This window comes from Peromyscus leucopus, chromosome 6 (assembly GCF_004664715.2).
Source record: "Peromyscus leucopus breed LL Stock chromosome 6, UCI_PerLeu_2.1, whole genome shotgun sequence".
NCBI classification, from domain to species: domain Eukaryota; kingdom Metazoa; phylum Chordata; class Mammalia; order Rodentia; family Cricetidae; genus Peromyscus; species Peromyscus leucopus.
The window spans coordinates 37,956,817-37,978,945 of NC_051068.1; the positions used below are offsets into that span (position 1 = coordinate 37,956,817).

General features: G+C 39.4%; 2 protein-coding genes across 3 annotated transcripts in view; one reads left to right on the forward strand and one right to left on the reverse strand.

Annotated features, from left to right (window-relative positions):
* Positions 1–4,853: 4,853 nt before the first annotated feature.
* On the reverse strand, positions 4,854–8,771 carry Serp1 (stress associated endoplasmic reticulum protein 1). Its single transcript, XM_028882169.2, has 3 exons — positions 8,304–8,771; positions 7,980–8,055; positions 4,854–6,759 (listed from the first exon to the last, which is right to left on the reverse strand). The coding sequence occupies exons 1-3, from the start codon at positions 8,385–8,387 to the stop codon at positions 6,719–6,721; spliced, it is 201 nt and encodes a 66-aa protein (XP_028738002.1). The 5' UTR covers positions 8,388–8,771; the 3' UTR covers positions 4,854–6,718.
* Positions 8,720–22,129, forward strand: part of Eif2a (eukaryotic translation initiation factor 2A) — a 30,325-nt gene continuing 16,915 nt past the window's right edge. The window contains exons 1-3 of one of the 2 annotated variants that reach the window (XM_028882165.1): positions 8,720–8,981; positions 15,605–15,674; positions 21,804–21,878. In XM_028882165.1, the coding sequence (XP_028737998.1) occupies positions 8,954–8,981; positions 15,605–15,674; positions 21,804–21,878 (173 nt within the window). In that variant the 5' untranslated portion in view covers positions 8,720–8,953. The remainder of the gene's footprint in view (positions 8,982–15,604; positions 15,675–21,803; positions 21,879–22,129) is intronic. The other variant, XM_028882167.1, reaches the window with a different exon arrangement.

The window sequence follows — 22,129 nt, forward strand, 5'->3', positions numbered from 1 at the left end:
AATCTAGTCTTCTGGGAAGCTGGAGAAATGGCTCAGCAGTTAAAAACTCCGGCTGCTCTTACAGAGGATCTGGGTTCAATTCCTAGCATCCACATGGCAGCTCACAGCTGTCTATAACTCCAGTTTCAGGGGATCTGACACCCTTTTCTTACCTCCATGGGCACTGCACACTGCACACACATGGTGAACATATATACAAGTAGACAAAAACACCCATACATTGAAATAATTTTTTAAAATACTTAAAAAAAAAAAGGAAGTCTAGTCTTTTTTTTTTCCCCCCCTTTGACATTTTCCAATGTCAGTTTGCAGACAGAACACATGGGAGATCCTGGGCAAACTTAAGCTCAGATTCAGAGGGCCTTGACCAGAGTGGGACATTATTTTCAACAGGCTTCTAAGTTACCAATGGTTTCATTACCCTGTTCTGAGTGGCAGGCAATTAGATAAGGTTGGGCCTGGCTTTCCCTGTGAGCACTTGGCAATGAGGGTGGAGTTTCATGTCATGCTTAGCAGAAGAAAAGGTTGTTGCATCAGAAAACATCTTAATCCTGTTCTCAAGCAAGAATGAGTGACTTCAAGCTTTGGAAATGGGTTTCATCCTCTGTGGTAGCTTCCTTCTCCACATAATCCTCTGGAAGTAACTCAAAAATTGTGCTCTTGTGGCCAGGGCTGGAGCTAGTACCCTTTGATGCTCTGGATAGCTATTTACCCTTATGATTAACCTTTATCAGAAATTCCCAACTCAGTTCCTGATGCATTTGTGCTCTGGAACTCCAAGTTGTGTTCTTATTGACAGAAAACCAAACTTGCCTACCTGGAATCTCTAGCATTTCAGGATGCCTGGAGCTAAGTACTTCGAGTCAGGGGCTCTGTACACATGGCATTTTCCCAAAGGACCCAGAGAGTCTTTTGCTCAGTGTATGAGATCTGCTTTGGCAAGCACACTACATCCTAAATGCTAGTCACTATGCTGTGGCTGTGAAGAATGCTTCCCAAGGACGTGATACCTGTTCCCAAGGGCTAGAACTGGTGTGGGGTACACCCATGGGGTTTGCAGGGGTCTTGCATGGAGGACATATGGGCATACTTGCCCCTCCCTGAGCCGAAGATGGAAGTGGAGCAGAGAACAATTTGAAGCCCCCAGGCACAGGCTCGAAATGGCAAACATGGCATTTCACTCTGCTAACCAGACTGACTGGTATGGTAAGGTATTACCTTTCTTTGATAAAATGCTCTTTGGTTTTCTAAACACTTACTGTGACCTTTATAAATATGACTGAAGAACAAATATCACACTGTTGATGTACTTCCAAATGTCAATCCTATAAGGTTATCCTGGGTGAGTTTGTTCCAAGAAACTGCATTTTGGTGCTGAGCACAGCTCTTAAGTAGGTCACCAGGGTTTAAGTGATGGGAGACTGTTACTCTAGTGTCACAGTAGTTTTATAGGAACACACACGTTTTGTTATGGGTTTGTGTGTGTGTGTGTGTGTGTGGGGAGGGTTAATTTTCCTTTGATGGTACTGGAGGTTAAGCCTGAGGCTTCATGCATGCTGGGCAAGTCATCCAACACTGAGGTATGCTCCCCCCCTCCCCTGACTTAAAATTTTAAAATTACGGTTATTTCTCAATGGCCCAGACTAGACTTGAACTCTTTGTTGTAGCACAGTGGCTGAGATTGTGGTACTACATTTTATTTGGGGTGGGAGTATAGGGTCCAAATCTGTAGGTTGATTTCTAACCTTCTATCTTCCTGCCTCTGCCTTGTGAGTGCCGGGATTACAAGCATGCTCCACCATGCCCAGCAGGAAGGTAAGGTTCCTGCTGATGAAGCTGTTATTACCACCAGACATTCGCTGCTTTTGTACTGTCTCACTCAGCTAATGTGCCCCAAGTCCCACTATGCAGAGCTTTGGGACTGGTGGGAGCAGGAGAAAAGAAATAGAGCTCTTGTCCTTCAGGAGCCCACACTTGATCTAAGAAAGTAAGGCGCTTGAAACTAAGAAGCACAGCAATATACTAAGTTCTAACAGGTTCAGTGCAGACCTGCAATGAAAACCGATCTGTGAAGACAGGCAGTGATGCAGCGTGTGGTATGTGTGTGTGGTGTGTGGGGGGGGGGTGGGTATTGAAAAGTACAGGAAATGTGGAAAATGAGGACTAGAACTATGGAGGGAAGCTGTGAAGGACAAGGCTGAAAAGGCCAATTGGGCCATGTGAAGTGCCCTTGAAAACAAAGGCTAGAATTATTCCATCCCAATGGAAATGAAAAGCCCTAACTTCAAATTTTACCTCTGGAAAAGTCATGGGGCTTCATATCTTTAAAGACAAAAGGAGACCTTCTTTCTTCTGAGTCTTATTTTGCAGGCCTGGAACTCTGCAGGCAATTTTCCTACATTAGCCTCCCAAGAGCTGGGGTTACAGACATATATCACCAGCTCTTAATAAGTATTTTAAAAATACTTTTATTTTGGAATTATTTCTCAACATCACACATGAAAAACATTTTAATAAGATACAGTGAAATTATAGCATATTTTTAGAGAGGTACCCGTAAGTATGCTGTGCTGATAACACTATTGATTTTCCATTTTTCTATTATAGGAAAAACCAATGGTAAATGTCCATTGAACTTTCAAAAGAAACTACATTTATGAAAGGACAATCTTTTCTTCTTTCAATTAGCAACCTAAAAAAGAAAAGCCTTTTCTAAAAGCATATATGAAATGCACATAAATTTTGTGATCAGGTCTGTAGTTTCTAGAGGGAGTACAGTGAGTCAGAATATCTTGGCTTTGTTTCTGTTCTTCAGCACAACTGTGATATCATACATCAATATCATACATCATTTACATGTTTCCTTTGGACTACTGCAACAGTTATGGCCATGCCTTTGGTTATCACATGTAGAACCTGATCTATTCACAGCTCTGTTTGTTACTTAGTCATCACTGGATAAATGCTTATTTTGTTTGTAAAATTCCCACAGTTCTATCTTGTTTCTGTAACATGCATGGATTTGAACCATAAAAGACCAGGTTTTTTTTTTTTTTTTTTTTTCTCTTTAGTTTCTAGTATTTCATTGCTCATTAATACTTTATTCTTAATAAGGTCATGGTATCTTAATCCAATTTGGAGCATAGCGGGTACAATGGAGCTGGGTTTGGCTAGGACAAGCTACGGGAGTGTGAAGATTAGTGTTGTCAAGTTGACAAAATCAGGACTCCTGGGAGATGGGCCTCTGAGCATGTCTGGATTGAGATGGAATTCACTGAGTGGTACCATTTCCTAGGCAGGAGATCCTGGACTTTATAGGAGCGGAGGCAGCAAACTGAATACTGGCAATATACGTCTTTGCTCTGTTCCTTATTACAGATGTGATAGGAACAACTTCCTCAAGTCCCTGCTGCTGTGACTACCCTCCTATGATGGACTACAACACGGAACTATGAGGCAAAAGGAACTCTCTAGCACTTGCTCCCCTATATTGCTTTGGTCTGAGTATTTTATCACATTAATCTGAAAGAAACTCAGGCACAGACACATGAAGGGTTGCTGCTGTAGTCAACTCCTACCTCCTGCCATGGGAGGTGGAGAGCAAATCAAACTTAAGTATACTTTCTAAACAGAATTTCATTATGTACGTTTTACAGATGTCAAGCACTATGGCTTTATTGATAGTTCTAGTACTAAGTCCTAAAATAAAACAGTTCTGTATGGCAGCCTGTGTGCCCTAAAACCACCAGTAGCCTCACAGGGAACCCAAGTTGACTTTGCAATGAAATATATAGGTATACACATCTAAGTCAACGACAATGTAATCCTGCTACAATGAAAACCTTGTGTAATTTTAGAAGCCTACTTATTTCCAGCAACATTATATACAACCTAGCATATACAATGAAATGGTAACTCCTTGTTCTGTTAGAGCTAAATCATTATGAATATTTGGGTAAATTTATTTCCACGTTGTACTAAACATTACAAGATAATGTAAAATCTGAGTAGAAAAGTGGGATAAAAAAAAATGTGCTTTTTCCTTGAACCAACCTTGGGTAGTAACAACTATATGCTAAGTAGGAAGTGTTTCTTGCTTTTTACACATTTTCCTTGCTATCACATTCAATTACAGACCTTATGTGTGCATCTCAGTATTATTTCTTTTGATTTAATGTGCTGACTAGTCTTATGTCAACTTGACCAAACTAGAGCTACTCAAAAAGAGAGAAACTCAATTGAGAAAAGGCCTCCATAAGAACCAGCTGTAAGGCATTTTCTTAATTAGTGACTGATGGAGGAGGGCCTAGCCCATTATGGGTGATACTATCATTGGCCTGCTGGTCCTGGGTTCCATAAGAAAGCAAGTTGAGCAAGACACGAGGATTGAGCCAGTAAGCAGCACCCCTCCAGGGCCTCTGCATCAGCTCCTGACCCCAGGATCCTGCCCTGACTTCCTTAGATGATGAATAGCAATATGGAAGTGTAAGCCAAATAAAGTCTTTCCTCCTCAACTTGCTTTTTGGTCATGGTGTGTCATCACAGCAATAGTAGTAACCCTAACTAAGACACTTAATTAGTACAGGCATTCTATTTCTTCCTTTCTTTCTTCTTAAATTTTTTGAGACAGGGTTTTCTCTGTGTAGCCCTGGCTGTCCTAGAACTCATTCTGTAGACCAAGTTGACCTAGAGCTCAGAGAATTGCCCGTCTCTGCCTCCTGAGTGCTGGGATTAAAGGGATGTGCCACCATCACCTGGCTAAATACAGGCACTCATTAAAATAATTTTCTATGAACTATGAAAAGTACTCAAATAAGAATTCTGCAAAATCATTTTCTTTTACAACAAAAACATCAAATATCCAGGGAACTTTATTTTTAAACCATAAATCAAACAGACACAGCTTTCATTGACCCAAACATGCATAATCCAACCTGAATATAAAATGCACTCAATAGGTAAATTACATGAGATACAAAGGGAATGTAATTTTACAAATGTGAAATGATTGCTATAGCAATTTAACAAATTAATTAAAATATTGTATGTTTAAAAACAAAAATACCTTAAAGCCAATTATCTATAGTAAAGCGAGGGAAATTCTGGTATGGAATGATTTGATTCAAAGGAAATAAGGCACCTGCTATAAATTTAGAGAATATCTTTCACTTTTAAAGTTATAATAAAATAGAATTAGTTAACCAAGACTTGCTTCAGAGGGAGAATCAAGTGCAGGGATTCACTTATGGGTGAAGAGGCAGTTAAGCATCAGTGATGACCCTGCAGACCCACAGCCAACTTTCTTTCCTGTTCCAATACACTTAAGTTCCTGTACATCCCTAACCACCTTTCCTTCACTCTCCTCCACATCTGAGGGGAGACAAAGTCCCCTGTGAGGTTTACACTGCTTACAGAACAAGGTAGCAAATTTCCCTTCTGTTCCTTTGAAAACAGGTTATTTCAAGAAATCGCCTCAGGAGTGAGGCAATTAACAAAGCAAACACAAGCAGGCGTCTTCCAGTTCATACACAGACATTGCTCGGCTTCTGCACCAAGTTCTGGCTAAGTACATACATAGTCAGGACTTGTAGTTTTTGACAGTACCAGAAAGCCCCAACCTGCCTCATCACTCTCACTCTTACTATTAGTAAAAAGAAGTTTGATCAATCACAACCTACAAAGTCATACAAAGGAAGACTAGACTGATCCGTATCAGTAAATTCACTTAATTCTGAATGCTACTTTAGATTGACCTACTCAGTACCCTAGGGGCATTCCAATCATAACTTTTCAGTTGATGTGCCTTTTGGTGATTAAAAGTGCAATTAACATGCTAATATCTTATGGCACACTGGACTCAACGTGTTCTGATGAGGCATTTATTTCTTATAGTCTTTCCCCCTTAAGTTTTGTCTAGCACAGAAAGCCCTTTGATAAGTTAATTCTGGTGAAATCAGTATAACATAAGCAAACCTTCCCTAATTTCAATCCACCATGATAGCTTTTACTGAAACTGCAATCACTGATTAAGTTATAAAATGTTCAACTGAGTTTCAAATGGGATCTTAGGTGACTATACTTACTCATGCAAAATTCAAGGCTGTGTAACAGAAACATTATCGTTAAAACAGATGCAGCTGTAAGCATCTCAACTTATATTATGCCCTTGAAGCTTTTAAAAAATTTTAGGTGACAATGATTGTGGTAAAACTAGGCTGAATAGTTCATTTATAAGCACCTTATTATAGGATAGTCACATAACCCTATAATGGAGTGTGCTTTCAATTCAAGAGTAATAAAGTGCCTAGCTATATAAAACCTTAAGATTCCAAAATTTAAATTAAGCTAATTGCATTTACACATTAGGGTTAACAAAATCTATACCCTGTCTACACAGATTTAATCTAATTAGCCATAAGTTTTAATAACCACAATAAAACCCATTCTGTACTGAATAAGTACAGTCTACTATTGGAACTTAATAATCAAATTTTATTGCTTTATTCATGTGGTGCTTTTGCAAGGCACTGTGGTATGGACTAGAAAACCTGGAATGATTCTTGAGGAAACCTTGGAATGCCACATGAAGGATGATATGAAAACGTCATTTCTGAGGCAGGATGATTTACTGAATTGTTTTTAACTAGGGCATCGAACATCAGGAATGAGTTCAAGCTAAAATTCACAGGAGAATGGAAACATCTTAAGGTCAGTCACTTCACATGCCCATCCTGATACTTTGAATAATCTGGAAAATTGCTGTAAAGAGAAAGAGAGAATATTAAAATAAGCTGACTAGAATAGGTCTGTCAACAGAAAAGTAATCTACTACAGTAGCTGCAGAATCCAGAAAATTGTTACAAATACTAATCTAACTTTATTATAACAGGAATTGAAGGTGGGTTTACCATAATTAAATAATTAATGCCTTTACATTATTATTATCTTGTGGTGCAGGGGATGGTACCCAGGGCCCCATGCATGCTAGGTAAGTACTCTGCAACGGAGCTACATCTCCAACTCAAATTATTTCTTCCATCAAAGGTTCCTTGAATTTTACCTGTAAGGTGTCCAAGAGAGCTTATTTTATTTTTTACAGAAATTATTTTAGAAGTTAAAAGCACCAAAACAAATTAGTTTTTCTACCACAGACTTACTTCAATTTATCTCTCACAAATCCTTAAAGGCCTGGTTTCTAATGTTTGCACATTTTTTCATTCTCACAAAGCTGAAATTCAATAATCTTTGGGTTATATAAACTGGTTGGCTCTTGGCCATATATAAAGAAAGCTTCCAGTTGTTTAGAAGAAAGACAAAGCGAAATGTGAAATGGAAACCCCAGTAACTGTAGAATGTGGAAAACAAAAGCATCTATCTCAATGTTAAAGCAATACACGGGGCAGAAAGATACTCTGTAACACATCTGCAGAGGCAAGGGTCTACCACCGTAAAAGCAGCCTGCCTTAGTAACTAAGTTTTCTCAACATACATTTCATTAACCTGAAAACATCTGTCTCATACATTAAATTGCCAAAGAAGTATGTTTCCTCCACAGACAATCAATTCTTTGGACTATCTTACTTTATATACTTAGCTTTTGACATAGAGACCTTAGATGCTGATACAGTTCATTCGAGTTCTAGGATCCAGATGTTCGCGATGTTCTTAAGATTTTTGCAACACCATTGATAATGGGGTTACAAATCATTCTTATTCCAAGAGTTTGGTCTTTAATTTCTTCCAACTGATCATTAGGAAGATCTGATCTCTTTCTCTCTCTCTTTTTTAAATCTTTTAAGTGCACAAATCAAGGTGGGAGAAATTTCTGGGGCACCACCCTCTGTGATACAAGTAACTTGGTTACAAGAAACAATTCTGAGAAACTCTCAGCAGGTGGGTTGAGAACAACGCGTGCATAGGACTTACCACTGAATGGTCACCACGTCATTCCAAACCAAGGAGAGCCTCTAAACACTTACCAGAGCCACAAACAACAAAAATGAAGAGGGCCAATAACCAGGGTCCTACCGACGCTTTCTCTTCGGGGGCATTTCTCTGCAAAAAGGAAAATCCAGTTTCAAATGCAGAGAAACCACTTGGATCCCGGGTTCCCGCGGCCTGCAACCCAGGGCCAGGTCGCCGACCCTGCATCTCACAGATCTCATAGATCTCTCTTCCCGCCCCAGATTCCACCGCAGCTGGAGTCCAGAGTCAGGCGGGTCTGGGGGAGAACTCGCCGCGGCCCCGGCGCGGGCCTCGGTCCCCCGGCGCCGGCATGGAGAGGGGTGCCCGCTTTTCCTTACCGAGGTCTTGGCGACGTTGCCGCGCTGAGTGATGTTCTTGCTGTGCTTCTCATTGGCCATACGGATCCTCTGCTTGGCGACCATCTTCGCGGCGCCACCTGCCCGCAGGAACCTCTCGGACTCGCTCTTTCGCCGCTCCCGGGCCGCCGGGAGGCTCGGCTCGCGGTGCCTACGCTACCGACGGCCACTGGGCCTGGATTACGAGCGCTGGCGCACCGGAGGGCCGGCAGCCGCCAACCACAGCGGTCTGAGCTTCCGAGGGGCGGCGCGCCGGGGGAGAGCGGGCCGCGGGGCCGAGAAGCAAGAGCCCAACAACCGGACCGCGCAGCCGGCAGCCTCGAACTACTCCGGGTTCGGCTGCCAACGTCAGCACTGGGCAGACCCCGCCCCGCGGAAGTGCGGGCTCCGCCCGCTCCGGAGAGGGAGGGCGAGGAGCGGCCGCAGCCTCAGCCCAGCCCTTCCACGCTCCGGAAGGCGAGGACCCGGAGCTGCGCGTGCGCGCGCAGAGGCCGGAAGTAAATTGGCCCCGACGCTGACCGGCGCCGGAAGCACCAACTCGCTGTCCCTAAGCTTGGGGAGACGTGTAGAGGCCGGGTTCGGCCTTCATTGAACTCTCACCCCGGCGCGTGGGTTTCTCTTTCCGGGACAAGATGGCGCCGTCCACACCGCTGTTGACAGGTGAGTTCCAAAAGAGCGTGAGGCTCTTTCTTCGGGGTGGTTTCTTCCTGTGTCTTTGCGCTGGAGTCTTACCCGGCAAGCCTTGGAGTCCGACTTGCTTTTTCTCGTGGCTAGCGGAAGGACCGGGATGTCTTCTGGTTTACTCAATAATAGCATGGCAATGGGAAGTGAAGCCTCCGCCTCTAATATTCCCTCCTCCCACTTCCATCCACGTCCATCATTCTTCACCGTCCACAGGAATGGACAGACAACAGAAAGTGCCGGTTAGCTGTGTGACCTCTGGTCTGCAGTTCTAGTGTTTGCTTGGACCTTTCTTAAATCACCTGCCTCTATAATAGAAGAAACGCGACTCCACACATCAAATTCATCTGAGCTTAATTAAAAGTTATGTACTCCTTTTTTTTTTTTTTTTTTAATGAGCTTTGTAGGACTGAATAGGGAGTGAGAAAATGCTAGTACAGGTTAGATTTCGTGATGAAGATGTGTCCTAGGGTGGCAGCATTGAGCAGGATAATGTTATTCTAACGTTTTCTATATTGAAGCAGTTGTGAGCATTTTAAGAAGTAGAACATTAGAAGACTCGTGGGAATTTGAAGCTGGCACAGTTTGTAGTGCTTTAAAGAAAATAACCTCTTCGACAACATCGGGGAAGGACGAGATCATTAGGGAAAAAGTATATTTTTGAGAATTGGGAGTTAATGGCCTTCTGAGGCATGTTAAAGCTTTTATACTTCTTGCCATTCTAGGAATACGTTTTAAGATCCATTCGTACTCCTATTCATTTAGACTACCATAATTTATTCACCAAATATTTGTAAGATGGTAGCTATAATCTGCTAAACACTATGCCAGACTGAGATTATTTTGTTTTGTTTAGATTTATTATTAAACTTATGTGTCTGTGTGTGAGCATGTGAATCGGAGTGCAGTCCTTAAGAGGCCCCTTAAGATTCCCAGGAGCTGGAGTTACAGTTGTGAGCCCCACCCTAAGGGAGTGCTGAGAACTGAACCGGGGTCTTCTGGAAGAGCAGCAAGTACTCTTAATGTTAAGCCGTCTCTCCAGCCCTCTGAGACTGTTTAAATGGGATAATTATGTAATTAAATAAATAGTTTCTCTAGCTTCATAAAGATGACTCTGTTACTTAGAGGTTTTAATACTAAATGAGTATCTGGATACTATTTAAAAATTCGTACATTAAAAATCTATTAAATATTCTGCCCTTTTGAGCCAGTGTAAAGTAGATCCTGTTTAGCCCATCATATGGATCACTTGTAATCCTGGAATAGCTCTTGACATTATTGCTTTTCCATCCCATTATCTTGTATTCCATCAGTACCGAGTTGTTCAATAAATCCTTTAAACTATTCTTTGGGATTATCCTATTCTTTCTGTTGGTTTTGCAAGCTTCTTCCAAGCAATTTCCCATACTTCCCGGCCACTTTCTGAGCTATTTTTATACCTTCTATATACTAGGGGAATTTTTTTTTGTTACACTTCACAAAGGAAATTCTATGTTTAGATTTATTTTTTCCCTGCTAGACTGTGAATTTCTTGGTATTAGGGATTGAGTCTTATTCATTCTTTTTAATACCTAGTCTGGAAACCCAGTAAATAATAGACAGTAGACATAGGAAAATAAGTTAATGAAGAATAGATTGTTTGTGTATAATCAAATTAACAATTTTTCTTACAATGCTCAAAGTTAAAGTCTTTGTTCTGACACTTTCTCATAGTCTCATAATTCTTAGATGCCCAAAGATTTCTTGGCCAGATTTACACTACAAATTTGCAGGGTCAGGATAATCCTCAGATATTTCCACTCTATATTCTGCCAATAAAATGTACTGCTTAATCTTTTGAACATTCTTATTTTTAAGTTTTTAAATTCCCAAATTTTGTTTAACTTATGCTTATGGATTTTTATATCTGTGAATAATTTGGAGCTTAACAGTGAATTTTATTGTTATGATTCTAAGTCAAAAATGAGAAAAGACCAAAACATGTAAAAAGGGAGTCTTTAAACACTTTTTTTTTTTAGTGTCAATAAAAAGTTTTTTTTTATTCCCTGGTTCTTGCTTTTCCTTCATTAAAGGAGACAAATTCATCCTCAGTTAGATAGTCAACCAGTTTAGTAACTCCAAAGGAAAGAGTGTTTTGTTGTTTGGCCAGCATTCCCAACAGAAATCTCAAGGCTGGCTGTCTTTGCCTTGACTTCACTCTTCATCCTTATATCATACAACTATTAATCAGGAGATCAGGGCCGAATTATATTCTTTCCCTTGAATATTCTTAAAGGAAGTTAGTATTTCCTAAAGAATGACTTGATGTTAGGTATGTAAAAATGATATCCATTATACCAACTCCCTAATCATCAAAAACGGATTCATACTGAGTGTAAATACACTATTTTAGCAAATTTTACATTCTCTTCACTTTGTCACATTCAAACACTATACTCTGAATTCCTTATCAGAATGATATATGTGTGTGTGAGTGTGTGTCACATTTATTTAAAAGCTTTGAGTCTACAGATTTTTGTCTGCTGTTCTAAAAGCAAAGCCATTTTTGATAAATATTGAAGTCTTAAAGTTCTGCTATCCTGTCATCAAATTATTACTAAATAATTTTTTTAAAAATAATTTTTTAAAAAACGTTTTAATTTGGATATCATTTAAGACTCATGAAAGTTGCAGAACAGTTAAAAAAAAAAGGAAAGTACTTAGCCTTCTCCAATGATGACATAACATAAACATTAAATTTTTAGCAAAACTAGGACGTTGACACTGGCACAGTAGTGTTCATCTTACTTAGGTTCTTTTGGTTTGTGTGTGTGTGTGTGTGTGTGTGTGTGTGTGTGTGTGTGTGTTCCTAGAAGATTTTATTACACATATGTCAGATTCCCAAGAAACTCAGGACAAATGACTGACCATGGTGCCTGTTAGCACATGCCAGCCTCTATTCTCTCTCAGCAATTGCAGGTACCTGTTGCAGCATCCTGTCTCCTCTCAGCTGTTTTCACCATACCCCTTACTCTAAACCTCTCTAACCCAGCCACTTCCCTCCCTTCCCATAGCTCCCGAGACCTGTAAAGTCTGCCATTTCAGCCATGCTCTCGGCTATCTTTCTTCGTTATCTTGGCTCCCTTTCTCTTCTCCTCTTTCTCTCCCCCTTACTCTCTCCCTCCTCATGGTCTGGTTGAGTCTGGACACTTCAGATGCCTCTGGCTGTTCTCTCCCTCATACCTACAGTAAAATCTCCTCAACAGTACGTACCTTGGAGAGGTTATGTGCTCATTTTCATTCAATATACATATTCATGAAAGGTAACTTTGGGTATTTTGTTTTCAGAGTTTCCTATTTTAAGAACGTGAATGTGAACAGCTAGATGTGGGGGCTTACACCTATAATCCTAGCACCCAGGAGACTTGGTCAGGAGAAATGCTGTGAGTTCCAGGACAGCCTAAAGTACAATGCGAGACTCTGTTTCAAAAGTAAATAAGCCAATAAATTAAAAATAAAATCAAATAAATAAGAACATGAGCATGTGCGTGTGGAAAAGCAGTTGATTAATTTGGCTCAAGATTTCTCTTGTCCCTAAAAAAGGCAGATACCAAGAATAGATTACATGAGGCATTGAATGTTACTTGAGCCAGAAAAGCGTGGCAGTTTTCACACTGGCTTTTAAAATGGCACATGTTGTTTTCTAAGACTTCAATTCTGTGTAAGAGTATGGTTGACATGGGTTTTGTTTTTCTTGTTGCTGTTTTTCCTTACTGCTACTATTTTGGGGTTTACCATCTGCCTCAGTATGAAGTATAAATCTTCAATACAAATTTTAGAAAAACCCTTATGGTTGTCTAATCCCTGTTGCTAGAAATGAACAATGTAGAGGATCAGTGCTACTAGTGAAAAGTGTCACTAGAGCTGGGGAAAAGCTTCCTGTTCTAGAACACAGGTAGCTGAGGTGAGGTGAGGAAAAGCTTCCTGTTCTAGAACATAGGTAGCTGAGGTGAGGTGAGGAAAAGCTTCCTGTTCTAGAACATAGGTAGCTGAGGTGAGGTGAGGTGAGGAAAAGCTTCCTGTTCTAGAACATAGGTAGCTGAGGTGAGGTGAGGAAAAGCTTCCTGTTCTAGAACATAGGTAGCTGAGGTGAGGTGAGGAAAAGCTTCCTGTTCTAGAACATAGGTAGCTGAGGTGAGGTGAGGAAAAGCTTCCTGTTCTTGGTCCATCAGTTTAAGCACATGCGCTTGGGCTTGCAGTGAGAGTTAAAAGAACACTTTGATCACATTCGCATTTTAGAGTTGTAGTGCAGCCTTACTAGGACTGTGCTGACAGCTTGCCATTCTATTCTGGATTTGTATATAAATTCTGAAAAAGCTCTTTAGTGTATTAGATTCTACTACACCTTTGTGAGAGTGACCTTACACTGGCTAAATTTCTACATAATGTACAACTAAGGTATGGCCTTAATAAATGCCCTAGTTTTAAATCTTTATTTGTTTTATCCCTATAATGTTTGTTACCATATGGATTATGCTGGATGTGGTAGGACATGCCTTTAATCCCAGTGCTAGGGGCCAGAGATAGTTAGATTTCTGTGAATTCAAGGCCAGTCTGGTTTACTTAGGAAAGTTCCAGGCTAGCCAACGCTACACAGTGAGATACTGACTCTTAATAAAATTAATTATAATATTAAGAAAATACAGCCTATTCTAAATTCTAATGTATCTTATGTACATTGCAGCAGGTTTGGTGCTGCTGAGAAATGCTGCCGCCTTCCCTGTATAGTAGCAGAATTTTAATGCTGTAAAGAAAACTTCGGGGCTTATAGAGGTAGCTCAATGGTAGATACACTTAATATATATAAGGTTGATTAACACACACACACAAAGTAAAAATAATAATAATAATGGTTTATAATGTATAAAGTTCCATCATTATACATTTAATAACAAATGTATAAAGAGGCATAGTACCTCACTGGAGGCTGATCTATGTGTTCCAGGCCAACCTGGTTTATACAGAGAGATCTAGCTAGGCCAGATGGGGATACATTATGAGGCCTTGTCTCATATCAAAAAAAAAAGTTCACAAACCTTCACAGTGTTAAAGTCTAGGACATATTTTGGTATTGAACATTTTACAAATTTCATTATAGTTTTTTTTTAAATGATTATCTTCAGCACTGATTCAAATTATAGCAGTGGATCAAACTGGCCTCAGACTCTTTTGTGTTCCTGCCTCAGTCACCTGAGTATTGGAATGATAGGAGTGCCACCACACCCAGCTAGAATTCACCCTGAAGAAAGTGGTAAAGTCTTTTCAAATCTCCAGTACTCCAGTGTTGCCCTCCAGCAACACTTAGCACACAGGAGCACATCAATAGTCTGTAAGTCATTGTGTACAGACTTTCAGTTTTGAAATGGACAAAGCAGCTTGGTAGGCTCCATTCTATTGTAGGGTACTGATGGGGGCTGTCTTCCCAAAATAGTCCAGCTAGTATTCTGCATATGAGAAAGTGGCATCCAGCTGTTTGCTTACGTATGTCAAACAAACTTAGAGGTTTTATGTGTCTACTTACATGTTTTCTATTTACTAAACTGGCTACTCCATAAAGATGTAGATATCATTTATGGTTCCTTTACTTTCATTCTAACTAAAATTATTTACTGTTCTTTTGGACTTCCTGATACCTGAAATTGAGCTAGTTAATTCTTAGTCAGGCTAAGTATTATTTTAATAACTGTCTCTTAACAGTTCTTGGAGAAAGAAAGGAGAGGATTAGAATTGGAGCTAAGCCCCACCCCATATATTAATTTATTGCTTCCCTAGTAACTAAGAAGGGTCGAAGAGTCTGACTAGGAGAAATGGAAATGTTATAGAAGCCTTGAGCATTAGTTCAATTTTCTTCTCTTGGGTACTTGAAGTGCTGTTGAAGTAGCAACCCATCATTAAGTCCTGTTACATTTTCCTACATGTTACATCCTCGTTTCCTGCTTTTCATCCCTATTGCTCCTCTCTGAATCAAATATCCACAGTCTTCTCTGACAACTAATACAGACTTTCTATGTCTAGTTTATTTTCTACATTGTACCAGACTGATCTTTTCAAAATGCAAGTCTGGTTTTAGAAATCAGTCCGAAACTCTTGGTTTTATTAAGACACATTGCTTAACCTAACATCCATTTTCTTTTAGGCCTGCAGCCTGTTTTCTTTTTCCAGCTTCTTCCAGTCTTTTTTCTTCTTTCCAGCTTCTTTTTAAGCTTCTTTTTGATTGTTGACATTTTCTGTCTTTCCCTTGGATTGTTTAAATTTGTTACTGTTCTCTTTGTTTAACTGTGTCTAGCTAAGTTCATGCCCTTTCTACTGTGACCCAGTTGCTTTTGTTTTGATGGTTACATTGTTTTGAAGTTTTCAAGTTGCAGATTTATTTCTATTCAGTTATATGATTTTGAAGTGAAAAGGCAAGAAAGGGGACTTGAAATGTTACCATTCTATAGTATAAGGAAATGTTTCATGATTTCACTGTATTTTGAAAGCCCTTTGCTTTTCATTAACATCCAGTAATATCACTGGGTATTTCTTAGCAGAGTAAACAAGCTTCTTTCCATTGTTTTCTTTAGTCCGAGGATCGGAAGGACTGTACATGGTGAATGGACCACCACACTTTACAGAAAGCACAGTGCTTCCAAGGTATAGCTTCTGTCAAATGATATATAAGAAACATACAATGCACTCCAAAAGGTTTTTGTTGATATTTTGTAAAATGTTTTAGTTTTTATGTGGGTGGGTGTTTTATGTATGTGTCTATGCAAAACTTATGTGCTGGTGCCCATGGAATCCAGAGGAGGGTGTTGTATTCCCTGGAGGTGGGGTTACAGATAGTTGTGAGCTGCCAAGTGGATGCTGGAAACTGAAGCTGGGTCTTCTGGAGGAGCAATGAATGCTCTTAATTTTTGAGCCATCTCTCAGCCCATTGACCAAAAAGAAAAATATTAGGTAAGCTAGTTTCTTGGGATGTTTTATTAACAAGATGGAAAGAATACTTATTCTTTGCCATGAAAAAATACTCTTCAGATTTGAAAATCAATGACTTAGGGGCTAGATAGATGGCTCAGTAGTTAAGTACTGCTCTTTCAGAGGATCCAAGTTAGATTCCCAGCACCTACATCAGGTGGCTCACAACTACCTACAATTCTGAGTCTAATGGATGAAACACCCTCTTCTGGCTTCCATAGGTATATGGTACATGTGCACACTAATAAAAATCTTAAAAAAAAAAAAAAGAGGGAAAAAAGAATTAATGGCTTAGCAAGGAGAAGTATAAATGTTACTGTAATTGAGTTCATGCATTTAGTTTGGAAAAGTTTCATCTACTAGAATGAGAAAAATTTGCAAATATGATAATTAAGTCACTATTAGTAATCACTATGCTGCCAGGAGATGAAAATGGCATAAAAAAGGAAGAAAGTAAAATATATGTGCTTAATATATATCTGAATAGATATATTTTTTTCCCAGAAAGAAACCATGGAAGGTTAAAACAAAACTGAATAAAAATGATAACCTGGTAATGAATGATAATATCTGTGATGATAATAGTAATAATAATTAATCTGTTAATGAACTTTGCTATACATATAGTTTTGACATTGGTCTATATATAATTCTCTTAAATAATAAAATGGATAAGAATAGAAAAATTAGAATGACCAAATGAAACAAGTGAATTTAACTCATGTTGGGGTGGCAGTATAATCTTATGAATATCTGCATAATTATTTAATGCATTTAGCAGCATTATTATAAGCTAGAAATTGTTATTGTTACTTAAGGGCTATTGAAAGATAAAGTAATTCTGCTACCTTTATGTTGGTATGACCACATATCTGAGTAAACAAAGGAAGGAATTTATTTGGGTTACAGTGGCTGACTGGTCCCTTGCACTTGGGCAGAACCTAATAGTAGCAGGTTGCAGAGGACTTTCTTCACATCATGGAGGCCAGGAAGCAGAACTGAACAGCAACAGGAAGAGGCCAGGGCAAGATGTAGCCCCTACCCCAGGGCATATGTCCATTAGTGGCCTAACCAGAGTCTGTCTTCCATAGTTTGACCACCTTCCAATAGTCTGTTCACATTTTGAATCTATCAGTAGATTAAGCCATTCCTTAGATGACAGCCCTCATGTAGACAGAATTTTCTAGACCTACAGAAAGAAGACCACCTCTGTGTCCACTTGCAACTCTGCCTTTCTTTCTTCCCAGCATTCTCTCTGCCCCCAAAATCCTGCCTAGGTATTGGCCATTTAGCTTTTTATTAAAATAGTCACAGTGACATACCTTCACACGGTGTAAAGGAATATTCCACAACATTTTCCCCCTTTTGTCTAAATAAAAAGGAGAAGTTTTAACTCTAACATAATAAAATGATAAAATATAAGAACATTTATCAGGTAAGAATTACATTTACAATGTAATTGGCATATTTGGAGAAAATACCCCATTATTCTATCTTGATGAGTCCAAAGCTCTGTAACTACAACTATAACTACCTAGTCTTCAACTCCATCAAAGATCCTGAGTAAAAAGTTAGTGCAGAGCAAACAACTTCCAAAACTATAAGGAACGGGAGATATCTGGCTGCCTGGACAGTCACCCCAAGATGCAATGTTGGGGCCATCCATCTTTGACCTACATTTGAATCCTAGTTCTGTCCAGTTTAAAGTCAGTAAGCAGTGATGAAAGAATGATGGACCTTATGAAAGGGTCATAGGAATCAACTGGAAAGAGTTTAATACCAACCTAAGAAGAGACAATTTGAACATTAAGGATTATACTGCAGAATAAAAATATTAAGTACATGAATACTCCAGAAAAATAAAATGATTCTCCACCTCCATACCATATATAGCATGGTACAATCCCACCCCTACCCCCAGACACACAGAGTTTCTTTGTGTAGCCCTGACTGTCCTGGAATTTGCTTTGTAGACCAGGCTGGCCTCAAACTCAGAGATCCACCTGCCACTGCCTCCTGAGTGCTGGGACTAAAGGTATGTGCCACCACACCTGGCTTAAAAAGCTCCACATTTCATAGTAAACAAATAGTTTATGAATACAGGTTCTTTGTAGGACTTATTAGTAAATGCAGGAAGAATAATGGGATATTTTGTAATCAGAAAGAAATTGTGGTTTAGACTAATGCCTCTCAAGCTTTAGGATGTAGCGAGATTGTCTGAGTGGATTAAATACCTAGCCTGAAGATGGAATCCTAAGATAGCTGTAATTAGATAGTGTTTTTTTTTTTTTGGGGGGGGGGTGTCGAGACAGGGTTTCTCTGTGTAGCTTTGTGCCTTTCCTGGATCTCGCACCATAGACCAGGCTGGCCTTGAACTCACAGAGATCCGCCTGCCTCTGCTTCCCCAGTGCTGGGATTAAAGGTGTGCGCCACCACTGCCCAGCTAGATAGTTTGTTTTAGTGTTTGTTTTGAATCTAAATGTCAGAACTTCTCCCTTACCGTACTTTGAGCAGTGATCATGGAAGCAGCATGTTCAAGTGTGGCTTTCAGTCCCCTAAGTTGAGAACAAGCGGTGGTATTAGAAGATGAGCTAGCCTAGTCTTTTCTAGAATAGATGGTTGAATCCAGCACAACCTCACTCTCTGTGAGAGCAGAACAAGGAGATGCAGCAGCTTCCTTGGGAATTGGAATTTCCCTTCTCATAAAGGGTTTTTCCCCCATTGTTGGGGAACAAACCCAAGTTCAGAAAGTTTTTTAAAAGATTTCAAAACTGAGTCTTGCCAATATTTTAGATGTATCCTTCTGGCTCTTCATTAGAATGACCCAGGGAGCTCTTAGAAAACAGTTTCAATCAAGGCCTGCTCGGGGTTTAGCCTGGGCAATTTAATGAGGAATAAAAAGGGCCAGGAATAGAGATTAGTTGAAAAGTAATTGCTTTGTAGATGCCAGGCACTGGGCCTAGTTTCTCATACTGGAAAACAAATGAACAGAAACCTAAGAGAAAGAAACAATCCAAATCCAATATAAGTACTGAATGTTACATGATAGTAAGGAGTTATTTTGTGAGATGATATGGCATGGTTTTCATTATGATGTTTTAAAACTGTCTTTACCAGTTAGAGATGTATGTTGAAGTATTTGCATAAAATGATGTAACATTTGATTGAATTTTTAAAAAAATACTATGTATCTGGGTTTTTTGCACACATGTAATGTCTGTGTATCCCATGTGTACCGTACCTGCAGAGGCCAGAAGAAGGCATCAGATCCCCGGGGAATGGAGTTAGAGACTGTGACTCTCCACGTGGGTACTGGGAATTGAACCAAGGTCCTCTGGAAGAGCAGCCAGTGCTCTTAACTGCTGAGCTACCTCTTTAGCCTCTGATGTTTTGTTTATTTTAGTATTTGAATGAACATTTGAGGTTGGCAATGAGTACCTACATTTTGTATTTACTTAAAGTTTTTTATTTAAAAAAAATCACATTGACTGGGCAGCTCCACCTCTTTAATCCAAGCACTCAGGAGTCAGAGGCAAGAAGATCTCAGAGTTAAAAGCCAGCCTGGTTTACATAGTGGGGTCCAGGACATCCAGAGCTACATAGTGAGACTCTGTCTCAAAAAATAAGTAAATTATAAGTGTATATAATTTATACATTACATCTATTATATATTTGCAAGGAAAATAGCCAACATTTTTCATTTGCCAAGATTTAGAAAAGAATTGATGGATGAAAGACAGAAAAGTGATTAAGAGCACTGACTGCTCTTCCAGAGGACCACGGTTCAACTCCCAGTACCCACACAGCAACGCATAACCTGCTGGGACTCCAGTCCCAGAGATCTGGTGACCTTTCTGGCTTCCCCAGGCACTGTATGCATGTAGTACACAGGTTGACATTCAGGTAAAACACTCATATGCATAAAATAAAAATAAACAGAATCTCACCAAAAAAGAAAGAAAAGAATTAACCTCTGGATTCTGTAATGTAGTAAAATTGACATCAGTCCTAAACACAGTTCTAATACAAGTTATTAAAATACTGTTTGTGAGGTAGGCGTGGTGATTCTCGCCTTTTATTTCAGCATCTGAGAGGCAGAGTCAGGTGGATCTCTCAGCTCTAGGCCAGCCTGGTCTATAGAGTAGCTTCCAGGACAGCCAGGGCTACACAGAGAAACCTCATCTCATAAAACAAACAAATGCTATTTATAACCATTGAAATAAGGGTATGATTACAGAGTCAAAATGAGGTAGGTAGGTATGAGTAGGTTAGAATAAGCTAAAACCTGGGAGGAATTAATAAGAATAGAAATTTTCTGTCTTCAGGTTTGAGAACGAGTTATACTACAATAAGGCAGGAGACATCTTGTTCATAGCTGTTTTTATGGGAAAGGTATTTTGTAAGTTTCATTGTCTATAAAATGAGTATAAGTTACCATAATTTAATGAAAGCAGACGCAAAAATACCTTAAGGTAAATTAATGAGGTGGTGGTGTTTAAAGGGGCGTATTGGTCACTCTTATTGCCTTTGCTGTTACTTGGCAATTGAAATATTTGTTTGCCACAAAGTTCCCCACTTAATATCACTACATCAGTAGACATGTACGTGTATACTCACATTTCTGTCTGGCTAAGTTTCATTGTTATTAGATATATTCACAGTGGTCATCTCCAGTAGAGAGTTGTAATACTTACAGTGTTGATTTCTTGATAGAATGTTGATACTGGTCATATTTCCACAGATGATATTCAGAAGCCTGTATCACCATTTACTAAGATCTATGTATTGTTTTTAGTATTGTTATTAATTTTGTTGTTGTTCTTTTCAAGACAAGGTTTCTGTGTAGTTTTGGTGCCTGTCCTGGACCTCACTCTTAGACCAGACTGGCCTTGAACTCCCAGACATCTGCCTGGCTCTGCCTTCCAAAGAGTGCTGAGATTAAAGGTGTAGCCACCACTGCCCAGCTCTTGCCTTGTTTTTATACATTAAGTCTCTACTGGGGAAATTGATAGAATAGCTTAGTCTTTCAAATCCAAGAGCCCTTTTAGTACTCGAGGGTATTCTGCCCACTATTGTTTTGTTATGCAGGTAGTATGGGGCCAGTCTCTACAAAGCCTCTGCAGTGCTGTCCCTCAGCTTGCTCAGGGGTGACAGCTAATAACTTTCACATTCAGTTTCATTGTTTTGCCTTCTGTGGTCACTGTCTTAGTTGGTGTTCTATTGCTGTGAAGAGACACCATGGCCATGGTAACTCTAAGAAAACATTTAATTGGGGCTTGCTTATAGTTTCAGAGATTTAGTCCATTGTCATCATGGTGGGGAGCATGGCGGCATGTAGGCAGACATGGTGCTGGAGAGTAGCTGAGAGTTCTACATCTGGGTCCAGAGGCAGCAGGAAGAAAGAGTGCCACTGGTCCTGCCTAGAGCATTTGAAACCCCAAAGCCCACCCCCAGTGACATGCTTTCTCCAATGAAGCCACACCTCCTAGTCCTTCTCAAGTAGTGCCATTCCAGATGACTAAATGTTCAAATCCATGAGCCTATGCGGGCCATTCTCATTCAGACTACCTCAAGAAAAAATGATCTATTTTTCTGAAGATTTATCCAGTTTCCAGCATACTTTACAATGGTTGCTAACATTTACATTTTAAGAGATGAACTATTTAAATAGACAATATTTTAGAATAGTTTCTAAAATTTGTATAAATTAATCAAGTCATTTAATTAATGGATTGTAGATTTTTCAATCAGATTTTTTGGAAAGTATTATTAATGCCTTTTAATTTAAACTTTTTTTTTTTTCAGGGAATCTGGAAAAAATTGCAAAGTCTACACTTTTAGTAAGGATGGGACATTGTTTGCCTGGAACAATGGAGAAAAGTTAGTGCTCATTTATGGAAAATTTTATGGGCACAATGAATATTACACAGCTGGCATGATTTGAAAAGCATGTATTGGTTATCATTGATAAAGTCTCATTGTCATGTGCCTTTGTTGTTATGTGTAATGAGAGTACTTTGAACACCCTCAAAGGTGTTCTTATATAAATGCCATAAATTGAGTTGTGTAGTGACTCAGAATTAAAAATAATTGTGAAAAAAATATTACTGAGGTAATCAAAAAGTTATTTC

Coding starts and splice junctions, on each gene's coding strand:
- Serp1 (XM_028882169.2), bottom strand. CDS start 8,387: ATGGTCGCCAAGCAGAGGATCCGTATGGCCAATGAGAAGCACAGCAAG. Junction 8,056..8,303: donor GCAACGTCGCCAAGACCTCG/GTAAGGAAAAGC, acceptor TCCTTTTTGCAG/AGAAATGCCCCCGAAGAGAA. Junction 6,760..7,979: donor TTTTGTTGTTTGTGGCTCTG/GTAAGTGTTTAG, acceptor TTCTCTTTACAG/CAATTTTCCAGATTATTCAA.